The sequence below is a fragment of the Notolepis coatsorum genome (genome assembly GCF_963971535.1).
Source record: "Notolepis coatsorum genome assembly, chromosome: 17".
Classification (NCBI taxonomy): Eukaryota; Metazoa; Chordata; class Actinopteri; order Aulopiformes; family Paralepididae; genus Notolepis; species Notolepis coatsorum.
The window spans coordinates 34218767-34231751 of record NC_140181.1 but is presented as its reverse complement, the minus strand read 5'-3'; the positions used below and the strand labels follow the sequence as shown (position 1 = coordinate 34231751).

Below are 12985 nucleotides of genomic sequence, written 5' to 3'. Positions count from 1 at the left end.
TTCCACTCCCGTCTCACAGTCCATCACATCTCCCAGATAGCGAAACTGCTTCACCTCCTCCAGCACCTCCCCTCCCACCACTAGACCACCATCTCCAACCACCTCCTCCTCTTCCCTCTCAGCCAAGAATGCACCCATTTAGATTCAGTTCATCCAAATAACGACCAATAACGTTTTTAGGAGATTGAGCGGCTGCGACAGGACTCGGGTTGACGCATTTAACTGGGAATCCCTGTTCAACGTGAGATTAACTATCGATCGTCCTGTTATAAATCTGTCATTTATCAGTCTCCCCAGTTAGTAGCTAGATTAATCAATTTAGTGGACGTGTCAATAATCAAATAATCTGCATAAAACCATCGCTTTATCCGTCTGATTCAGATGACACTAACGGACATTTTGAACCTCTCCATACAGTATATGGGCATATGCGCGTGCCGTGGCACGAGGGCTTCCCCAATCTGCATGCTTCAGCCCCAGTCTCCTCCATAGACCAGACCGTCTCATTTAACAATACTAACGGTTTTCTCCTCAGACACGGAGTGATACTGATTTGTGGATATACGTTCATTATACCATGGCTATTAACCAATCATATTGCTTAATTTGAGCTACCCGTTTTATAAAGTCACATATAAACACAGTAGCTCCAGCTTGACTATGACTATGATTATAATATATAATATACAGTCACATACAAACACAATACAGCTTAGCTATTATATTATATTATATTATATTATATTATATTATATTATATTATATTATATTATATTATATTATATTATATTATATTATATTATATTATATTCAGTCACATACAAACACAGTAGCTACAGCTTGGCTATGACTATTATATTATATTATATAATATACAGTCACGTACAAACACAGTACAGCTTGGCTATGACTATATTATATCATATGGTCACATACAAATGCAGCCGAGCTCTGGAGACAGACCATGTCGGTAAGATTCATGTCTGATCATGTCTTCCTCACAACAGAACAATAGGATTCAGGTTAAATGGGTGAAGTGGCCCTTTAAGAGGTTTGAGTCTAATTCTTCACAGTTGGAGGTTTTGTCTGACGTCATTAAGGAAACATGTAATCTGGTGTTTTTCCACACGATAAAAGAGGAACATTATTTACACACACACACACACACACACACACACACACACACACACACACACACACACACACACACACACACACACACACACACACACACACACACACACACACACACACACACACACACACACACAAACACACACACTTCGCTTTGTTCCTGAAACAAAGAACTGAGAGATGAAAGTAAACGTGACCTAAACAAACACTTCTATGTTCTACTCAAGATGTTTATACAACTAGTACAGAGAGAGAGAGAGAGAGAGAGAGAGAGAGAGAGAGAGAGAGAGAGAGAGAGAGAGAGAGAGAGAGAGAGAGAGAGAGACACACACACAGAGAGACACAGAGAGTGAGAGGAAGACAGAGAGAGACAGAAAGAGAGAGAATAACAGTGAATGGATTTGTGTTTGAATATGTGTGTGTGTGTGTGTGTGTGTGTGTGTGTGTGTGTGTGTGTGTGTGTGTGTGTGTGTGTGTAGGTGTGTATGTAGGTGTGTGTGTGTGTGTGTGTGTGTGTGTGTGTGTGTGTGTGTGTGTGTGTGTGTGTGTGTGTGTGTGTGTGTGTGTGTGTGTGTGTGTGTGTGTGTGTGTGTGTGTGTGTGTGTGTGTGTGTGTGTGTGTGTGTGTGTGTGTGTGTGTGTGTGTGTGTGTGTACACGTACAGGGCACGGCACGCAGGTAGAGATTCTCTCTGATGACCTGCTGTAGCTGACTGTCCATCGAGCCTGGGGTAAAACACTTACTGAGATACAACCTCAGGTCTTTACATAGAGTAGACCCTAGAGAGAGAGAGAGAGAGAGAGAGGGAGAGAGAGACTTGGGGTTATACTGAGAAATAACCTCAGATCTTTACATACTGTAGAGTAGACCACTGTAGAGTAGACCCTAGAGAGAGAGAGAGAGAGAGAGAGAGAGAGAGAGAGAGAGAGAGAGAGAGAGAGAGAGAGAGAGAGACAGACAGACAGACAGACAGACAGACAGACAGACAGACAGACAGACAGACAGACAGACAGACAGACAGACAGACAGACAGACAGACAGACAGACAGACAGACAGACAGACAGACAGACAGACTGTAGCGTTATACTGAGATATAACTTCAGGTCTTTAAATAGAGTACACTTACATGGGTAAGGTGACCCACTGTGTACATATCAAGGGACATTTACACAATCTCTTTCATTTGACCACACATATATGAAGAACCCCTTCATTCTACTCAGGCTTTGATGGAGGGAAACACATCAGGTGTAATAACACTTGTATCAATGCAAATGGAGCAAGGTTTTAAAATATATAGCATACTGTACATGTTGATGAACTACCAATGAATAACGACACTAATACTAACAACTAATTAACACACGTGTTTGTATTACTATATGGAGCAATTTCTTTCAAAATGGTGGCTGTGGGGTGAAATGAGTCAATAGTCCTGGGGTAAGTTGGGCCAGTGCTTCAACCAGGATACAGAGAGACCAAGATGATCTTAACATAAGAAGACGCTCAATGGTCATGTTAAAAAGCTGGCTGACTGATTACATGATTTTACACCTAAGGAATGCAGTGAATTTCCACTTTAACGTATCGTTAAAAGTAAACGTAATGAAAATGTAAAATATTTCAGAGGGTGTTTTGAAAAGAAAGGAGAATGTGCTGCTCAGTTGTATTTGATAAAGGAATATATCATATTTTATTATGTCCAGACTTTTGTTGTTGTGTTGCTCAATTTAACCTCTGGCTAGGATCAACTGACCCCTAGCCTGGATTAATTTACCCCTAGCCTGGATCGATTTACCCCTAGCCTGGATTAACTGACCCCTAGCCTGGATCGACTTACCCCTAGCCTGGATTAATTTACCGATAGCATGGATCGACTTACCCCTAGCCTGGATCAACTTACCCCTAGCATGGATCGACTTACCCCTAGCCTGGATCGACTTACCCATATAGCCTGGATAGATTTACGCCTAACCTGGATCAATTTACCCCTAGCCTGGATCAATTTAGCCCTAGCCTGGATTAATTTACCTGTAGCCTGGGGCAAGTTGAGCCAGAGGACCATTGGTTTTGTAAGAAGTCTTATTGTCATGCCCCTTTAACTCATTGAGCACCAAAAACGAGATATCTTGTTTCTGAAAGCCAACGCTTGAGCGCCAAAAACGAGATATCTTGTTTTTTCCTTCCGTTTTTCGTTTTTTTTATTATTATTATTATTATTATTATTCTAAATCTAAACAGTCCCGCAGACCTTCCTGGCACCTCTGATTAAGTTTTGTTTGTTTGTTTGTTTGTTTGTTTGTTTATTAACACAGTTAAACAGAAGTAAAAACAATACATAATAAGTTATAACGATTGTGAAGGAGAAGTTAGAAGCCTAGAGGCTTATCAAGAACGTCCCCTGTTTTATAAAATCAAACATACAAAAATACAAAAATATGCATATTATAAAATACCAGAATACGTTAAAAGATTTGTGTTAATACAAACATACATACACACAGTACATACATGGATATACTGTGTACATGATAATATATAACAACCCACCCACCTGCCTATAAACCTACCCACCCACATAACCAAATGCATACCTACATGTATGACCTGTTATCTATCTACTACTTTTGGATGAGAATTTTTTTGTAGTTTGCTTTAAAAATAAGCAGAGATGGAGATTTCCTCAGCATAGGATCAGCTGCATTCCAAAGATTGGACCCTCTATACCTCACTGAGAACTGCCTAAGTGAAGTACCACAATAAGGTATATGCAGGTCCCTGGACTGACGTGTAGCATATGAATGAACATCTGAATTAAAAGAAAAAAAACTATTAAAACCATTTGGTAGATTGTGATCATGAATGCATTTGTACACAAATATACATATCTGTAAAGAATTAACCTCAGACACAGTCAGAATGTTTAGTTTCTTGAAAAGAGGAGCAGATGGTTCAAATCGATCTGAGAGGGTTGCCAGTCTAACAAATATTTTTTGAAGTAAAATAATTTTTTGAAGATGAGATGAATGAGTGCTAGCCCAAATTATGTTACAATAAGATATGTAAGGAAAGATAAGACTATAATACAGGATTAAAAAACAACTTCTATTTATCAATGAACACACCTTCCTAATTATACCTACTGACTTCATTGCTTTTTTACAAACATGATCAATGTGTTTTTTCCAATTTAGTTTATCATCAACTAGGATCCCTAAAAACTTTGTTGAAGTTACTTGTTTGATTTCGGTGTTACTGATTAATAGCTTTGCCTCCTTTTTCGAATAACTTTTACCTTTATTACAAAATACAATAAAATTAGATTTTTCTACATTTAACGATAGCTTATTAGTCTGGAACCAATCTGAGACACAAGATAAACCATCATTTGCTTCCCTAATTAATACTGCAAAATTCTCATGTGACATTATAATGTTGGTGTCATCAGCAAACAAGATCGAGAATACTCTAGGAGATACCCAAGCAAAATCATTTATATAAATCAAAAATAAAAGGGGGCCAAGTATAGAGCCCTGAGGAACCCCACAGACTAGCTTTGCCCTGTCAGAGTCATCACCATTTATGGAAACAAACTGTTCCCTATTATAAAGATAGTCACTGAGCCATTTAATCACGTCGCCAGCCAAACCATACCTCTGAAGCTTTGATATAAGTATTTTATGGTCCACAGTATCAAATGCTTTGGATAGATCCAGAAATATACCAATTGAAAATTGCTTATTGTCTAGTGCATCTGTGATTCTATCTATAAACTGTAAGAGAGCCATGTACGTAGAGTGTTTTTGTCTGAAACCATATTGATGTTCATATAATATATTATTGTCATTAAGATGTTTAAAAATTCTGGTATAAACCAGCTTCTCCAATATTTTAGATATGGACGGTAATAACGAAATCGGACGGTCACCAGATTTAAACAGAGGTATAACTTTTGCCACTTTCAAGTCTCCTGGAACAACACCTGTTTCCAGGGAGAGTGAAAAAACGTGGTTCAATGGCTCAATTATTGAAGGTAATACCTCTTTAAGCAGACTACTTTTAATATTATCATAACCTGCTGCTGAGTTTTTTTTAAATTTAAAATAATATTTTGCATTTCTTCCGAGGTAGGTGGTTCAAATGTAGACATAGATGGGTACTGACCTTGAATCTTGTCAAGTGGACAGTTATTTGTGCTCTTAATATTTCTAGCCAAGGAAATTCCAATGTTTACAAAATAATTATTGAAACCATTTGCAATCTCTGATGAGTTTGTGTATGTTTCATTTCCATCCACAAAAGTAGATGGAAATGAAACAGCATGCTTTTTTTTATTAAGTAATTGATTTATGACGTTCCATGTGGATTTTATGTTGCTGGCAGCTTCTTTAAATTTATTGGAATAATATGTCTTTTTTGCTGCACGAAGCAAGTATGTAAATTTATTTTTGAATTTTTTGTAAACATCTGAATTTAAAGGGGTCGGGCTACTCACAAACTTTTTGTATAATTTGTTTTTCTTCTTTGCAGATTTCAGCAATGAGCTATGGCGATCGCGACTTGTGGAGACTATTAGAAGAGGACAAAACGACCACACTTATGGATGATAACGTGCGTTTTCACCAGACTACATTGGACTCAGCACGTCTGGTAAATCATAAAAATACTATAGTCAAACCGGCCGAGGAGGTAACATTATTTGTCGCCGAGTTGAGAGCTCCCCAGACTACAGCAAACTAACGTTCAGCAATGGCGATCGCCTAGAGCAAACTATTGGAGATTATTATGAAGAGGAAGAGAACAAGCGATGGCGATCCATCCATAACATAAGGTGCATTTTCACCAGACTATGTTGGATTCTAGTATTTTCAAACAGGCTGGATGTACGTTCCTGGATGTAAAGTTAGCCTGGCGTTGCTAACGGGCCAACTAACATTATATTTATTAATCCTGTTCTGACCAAAGACATTTGGAACAAGAGTGGACCTGCTGACAAAAGGTAACATCTATTTTACCGAACCCCACCAAGGCTCTAACACTTCCAGGGTTAGGGGTTACATTCCCTGTGTAGTTTGATGGGTAGAGCAGTGTTACGAACTAGAGCAGTCTAGGGTTTAGTTATTTTGGCGATGCAAAACTCTAGCTCTAACCTGGAGTGTAGTGTGGAAAGGCAAGGGAAAATAGAAAGTATGGTCTGGTTTTCATAGAAGAAAGGGAAATAACAGTAGGGGTTAACTTATATAAATAAGTACACAAAATCACAGCCTCTGCAAGCTCCGTCTGATGCTCCCATGAGCAGCATGACCTGGCGGTGGTCGATCCAATAGTTAGTTCAGGTTTTTGTAGTTTTAGTTGAGTCCAAAGAGTCCGTGGGCTGTAGATTCCTGTAATGTGGCAATGCTGATCGTCATGTGCCAAGACTCCACTGTGTGCCACATCCTTTATTGACGTCATTAGGTGTCTTCTCCCAGAGTATGCATGCACACTCATCATTACCACACACTTATCAACAGCTTAACACCCATACTTCTCTCAATGAAAACCAGACCATATTAAATGTGGATGAAAGGAAAATGGAGAAGGAAATGGAGAAAACTATTACTTTCTTCTCATCTCAACACAAGGCACTAACACTGCCAGGGTTAGGAGTTATATTCCCTGTGTAGCTCAATGGGGAGTGCAAGGCATTAACATAGCCAGGGTTATGAGTTATATTCCCTGTGTGGCTCAGTAGATAAAGCAAGGCACTAACACTGCCATGGTTAGGAGTTATATTCCCTGGGGGTCGCCCATATTAAAATGGTGTGCTCATTGTGCTGTAAGGTACTTTGCATAAAAGCTGGATGATGGACAATGAGGGCGGGATCCACAAAGAATGGATTGCGCGGTGCAAATTGCACCCTTACCAGTGCAGGGTTTGCATGCAGATTCTGCTCCGTCTTTGCGAGCTATCCACTAAAGGACATTGCGCAATGAGATACCAGCGCAGACACGCCCAATATGTGTGGCTCATGAGAAGTCTGCACTTTGCATTCCTGACAGCGCTGTTGATATGTGTGTGTGTGTGTGTGTGCCTAGATACAAATTAAGCAAGCTCTATACATTACGAAGTAAACAAAATACAATACGAAATGAACGGAATACTAAAGAAAATAGATCTTATGAACAGTATCTAATTTGTTCGAGAAATATAAATCCACATGCCGATAGCCTTCGCAACGTGGCGTGATTTAGAAATAAAATATATAGAAATAAGGCTAAGCATTAAAGGTCATTTAAAATGCTTGGTTCTGAGATCAGTACAGTAAACATTTATTTCTGATATGCATGCTGATCAGCAGTAATGCAACGTCATGATTATTATTATGAAGTCATTATTATTATTATTATTATTATTATTATTATTATTATTATTATTATTATTATTATTATTATTATTATTATTATTATTATTATTATTATTATTATTATTATTATTATTATTATTATTATTATTATTATTATTAAATTAAAAATAACTCCTCTCCCTCACTAGAAAATTATATAATTATGAAATCAAATATAGGCCAGGGCTTTACAACTTAATAAAGAGATTGAATATATATTAAATGGGATATAAACTAAATTAAATATAGCACAATAGAATATAGTGCTATATTATTCTATTGTGCTATATTTAATTTAGTTTATATCCCATTTAATTGTATTCAATCTCTTTATTAAGTTGTAAAGCCCTGGCCTATATTTGATTTCATAATTATATTATATTCTAGTGAAGGAGAGGAGTTATTTTTCATAACTTCGTTTTATATAGCGCCTTTCATAAAACCCAAGGTCGCTTATAGGGGAAGACAATAGAAAATAACAAACAGACACAACTTTAAAAGTGGGAAATTAGGGGTTAAAGGCCAAGTTGAAGAGGTGGGTTTCAACTTGGCCTTTAACCCCTAATTTCCCACTTTTTTGTAGGTGATGCAGGATTTGATGGGGAGCCAGTGGAGGTGCCGTGGGGGTGATTTTATCTGCGTATTGTCCAGACAACTTTATGGATACAGACAAAACAAAGCCCATCAGATGAAGTAATTGTTGACTAGGTTTTGCCTGACATGTCTGCCCTCATCTGCTTGCCCATGAGGCAGGTGGGCAGGTGGCTCCTGGTCGGGGTCTTCATCCACGTGCTCCCCGGGATGCAGATCGACATCCATGGGCAGACCGGCGGCTCTCGTGACAATATTGTGCAGGATGCAGCACACCACAATGATCTGGCACACTTTTGGGGGACTGTAACCCACCGGTGCAATCGAGGCATCTAAAGCACATCTTTAATAAGCCAAATGTGCGCTCGATCACACCGCGCATTCAGATGTGAGCCCGGTTATATGCTGCCTCTCCCACGTTCGTTGGGTTACGCACAGGAGTCATTAGCCATGGCTGGAGTTCCGTTGCCAATCCAAACTGCCACGTTTGTATATCCCAACTGCACTCAGACTGGGATAGGAGATGGCGAATGTGTTGCTTTGCTGCAGGTGTTGTGTTCTTGTTCAGTGGGGCATGTGTTTGGACCTCATCCGTCAGGACTTCCGAGTCGTGCCCCAGATGCCAAATGTGTTTATTTAGTTTATTCTGTATTGTATTTAGTTTATTTTGTCACCAGATGCCAAATGTGTTTATTTAGTTTATTCCGTATTGTATTTGTACTTTATTTCATCACCAGATGCCAAATGTGTTTATTTAGTTTATTCTGTATTGCAGGGGTAGGCAACCCTAGGCACGCGTGCCTGCATAGGCACGCGGGGGCATTTTCATAGGCACAGGGGGCAGCAGTAAAACATATGTAAAATTAAAAATATTATTATTTTTATTTTTAATTTTTTTGCTTTGAAATATTATAGTGAAATATTTTGCACTGTTGTCGCATTTATCTTGTTGAAATCCTCCCACAGGTTCTTTTTACTACCACATATTTAATTGAGACCCTTTATTTGTTTATTATTTCAATTTAGCTGGAAATACATTGCTACATCATTCAGTAACATTTGCAGAGCCTTATAACAAAAACATTATTACGGTCACCATTGTGACCAGTGGGATTCATCAACACATTTTATTATTTATTTTTCTATTTCATTGAACATTGCACATGTTAAAAGCCATTTTTTTTACTCAAAATGTGAGTATTACCAAGTCAACTTGTAAAACATAGTTTTATTAGGTTGAAATAATGTGGTTGTGTATTTATTTTTCTGTTAACTTATTATGGATTGAAAACTGAAAACCTTAATGCACAGTAACTGAACTCAATATTTTTAAGTTGTGGTAACTTATTATAATTTTTTTTTACAGTGTAATCTTGCGATCAATCAAAACCTATTTACACGATATACCTCACATTCACCCTCCATTGCAACAGGTCCTGCATTATTATTACATTCACATCCTGGTGTTCTCCTGGTGTTCTCCATTAGGCCTGTAGGTGGAGCTATGACAGCACACGTACAGTACACACACCGATGGTGTGTGATGTGTCCAAAAATGAATGGGCAAATGTGAGTGAAATGGTCGTACTGTATGCAGCTGTTTGTCTGCATTGCATTCCCCCCCCCCCAACTCAGATTTAGGGTTGATACAACCATCATAATAATATTGTTAATAATAACAATAACAATAATGATGTAATAATGTAAAAATTATCATTAAAAAGACTTGATTATGAGAAAAAAAAATTACGATGCATGGAATATTGTTGAGGCACACTAGTTACAACTATATTTCAAACAGGCACTCCATGTCAAAAAGGTTGCTGACCCCTGCTGTATTGTATTTAGTTGTATTTAGTTTATTTCATCACCAGATGCCAAATGTGTTTATTTAGTTTATTCTGTATTGTATTTAGTTTATTTCATCACCAGATGCCAAATGTGTTTATTTAGTTTATTCCATATTGTATTTAGTTTATTTCGTCATTGCATTTGTTTGTCATCACGAATAAAATATTTTGAGCAGACCTGTCCATATTGCAGAATATTCATACTGAATTTAGGCACTGTGCCAGTGAAGATATTTTCTAATTACCGAATATTTTGAGGGAGCAAGTTGTATTTAATGTTTAGTTAGGATAATAGAACCTGCGTCCTGTGTTTTTGTCACATATCTTCATTGCATATGTTTGTAATGTCCTATTCCATCTACAAGTGTCACTTATACTATATTCTATTGTACCATATTCTATTTAGCTATATTTAATTTAGTTTATATCCCATTTAATTGTTATATAGGGGGGGGAAATAAAAATAACAAACAGACACAACTTTCAAACTAAAGTGTAACAAATTAGATACTGTTTATAATCTATTTTCTGGTGTTTCCGTCCATAGATTCTGGCTGTACAGGACAAAATGTAAGGTGCCATCGTGCCACTTAGTGAAGGCTATCTCCGCATGTGGCTTTATATTTGTCGAACCAATTTTATTATGTTTATAAGATCTATTTTCTGGTGTTCCAACGAAACCTCAATGAACGAAATCCGTCCATAGATTCTGTCTGTACAGGACTCTGAAGCATAACGCCAAAAAGCCCACAACGTTAAATAACAATATTTAAATAATAAATACAATTGCATGGGATCTCTGGGTGGCTGCTCAATATCATCCTTGATTTGATATTCTCCTTCGAAATATTCTTTCACCGTCATGCCTGTATGGCAACAATTACTGCTGCCATGATCACCTGTGAAGAGGCTCATTTACATAGAAAGGGGACATGTTCCGCCCATATTACCTCATTTAAATATGCGCCAATTGCACCTGATGCAATGCTGACGGAACGCATGAGCCACCTCATTTCACCCGCTGCGCGTCCTTTGAGGATACCAAACAGAGCAATATGCACCGGCTTTGCATCGTAAAAAAAAAAGCTGCGCAAACCCTTTGTGGATCCCGCCCTGAGGTTATACAATGAATAAGTGTTCACTATGATGATGTGTATACTATGAAGAAGTGTATAATACCAGGGCGGCTGGGTGGCACAGCGGACATTGCGCTCGTCACCAGCGCAAGAGACACTGGGTTCGACTCCGGCTGTCGGCGCTGCCTCCAGCTTGTGCCAGCCGTCATACTAATTCAATTGGCGGGTGGAAGTCGATGGGTGGTCATCTGGACGTTGGGGACAGCGACTCCTACAGGTCGGTTGGGGACGCCTGCACAGCAGAGACAGGAAGTGGTGGGGGTAGTGTGAGCCTCCCATGCACGACACCTCGCCAATGAGAGTCCGCGCTGGCAGGTGAAAAGATGTGACAGGCTGCCTCCTCGTGTACCGGAGGGGACACGTGATGCAAGGCTTCTATCCTCCCTACAACCGGCCAGTGGGGGGCATATGCGAGCAATGTTCAAGACAGGGGAGGGGAGAATTGGCACAATGGAATTGGGATGGGAGAAAAATAGAAAAAGAAAGAAGTGTATAATACCTGGTGACACAGTCTTGATTCTGATTGGATGAGGGCAGGAGTTGAGGACTCCTCTGACGTCGCCCAGCGTCATTCCCAGCACCGGTGTGCCTCCGATCTCTAGGATGACATCGCCCACTGTGGCCCCTCCCCCAGGCGCGGCTGTGACAAACGGGAACTCCCCGTAGTCGGCCCCGCCTCCGATGGCCACGCCCAGCTCCCCTGAGCCGCCACCCAGCGGCACAAAGCTCTCTTGGACCTGAAGGAAGGCAAAGAAGAAGAACAAAAAGACAACATATTTTGTAACGTGTGTCATTAACCCTTTCACTGCCACACGACAAAGGGTTAACCCTTTCACTACCACACTACAGACGGTTAACTGCATGTAGTGTGATAATAAAGGATTAACCTTCTGTAGTGCGGTAGTGAAAGGGTTAAGAACACAAAGCTCTCCTGGATATAAATACTACTACTGTATAAACGTATCATGTACTGAGTGTCATTAGGCTCTCCTGTATATAAACACAACTATAAAGGTATATTTGAATTTATTTCCCAGGGACAGTATCATTTCATCTCTATCTCACAGGATAGTCTGCATAACATTTACATTTACATTTAGTCATTTAGCTGACGCTTTTATCCAAAGCGACTTACAAGTTCTGTACGACAAGTCATCAGGAAGGGCACGACTCTATCAGCTGAGTAACAATGTTCATCAAAGTGTTGAGCGCTACAGTGTAGGTTAGTTTATTAGGACAAGTGCATGACAGTAAGGTTAGTTAGGGTTAGATTTTTTTCTCTCATTATTTCAGATAATAAGCATAAGATCCAACTATCCGTCAGACAACACTACCCATTCTAAAGCAGTTTTGTAAATAAGCTAGCATCATCCATAAGAGTAGTTTATACTTTACATGTCGAACACCTACACGCCTACAGACACCTAGAATGATTTGATGAACTACTGTAGAAACAGCTGGTACTGAACAACTAAAAACATCTGGTATTGAACACATAGAAACAGCTGGTACTGAACACATAGAAACTGCTGGTACTGAACACATAGAAACAGCTGGTACTGAACACATAGAAACTGCTGGTACCTTGGAGCGCCAGTGTAGCTTCTTCACTGTCGCCTTAGACATGGTGGCACACCTGGAAAACACAGATATATGTATATAAATATATATAATGTAAAAAATACTGTTAAAAGTTTAAAACACCTTATGGTGGCACACCTGGAAAACACATATATATGTATATAAATATATATATACTGTATATAATTTTTTTTTTAAACACCTAGATGTGGTGGCACATCTGGAGAACACAGATATATATATTGGAATATATATATTGGAAAAGTAAAGCCAAGAGAGCGAAAAAGAGAGAGAGACAGAGAGAGGG

At 39.0% G+C, this 12985-nt stretch overlaps 1 protein-coding gene across 1 annotated transcript in view; it reads right to left on the bottom strand.

The window, feature by feature from the left end:
• Positions 1-12723, bottom strand: part of magixa (MAGI family member, X-linked a) — a gene marked incomplete at both ends in the record, with an annotated part of 120686 nt that extends 107963 nt beyond the window's left edge. The window contains 3 exons of the mRNA XM_084333408.1: positions 1796-1912; positions 11597-11834; positions 12682-12723. Of these exons, the coding sequence (XP_084189534.1) occupies positions 1796-1912; positions 11597-11834; positions 12682-12723 (397 nt within the window). The remainder of the gene's footprint in view (positions 1-1795; positions 1913-11596; positions 11835-12681) is intronic.
• Between the last annotated feature and the right edge of the window lie 262 nt (positions 12724-12985).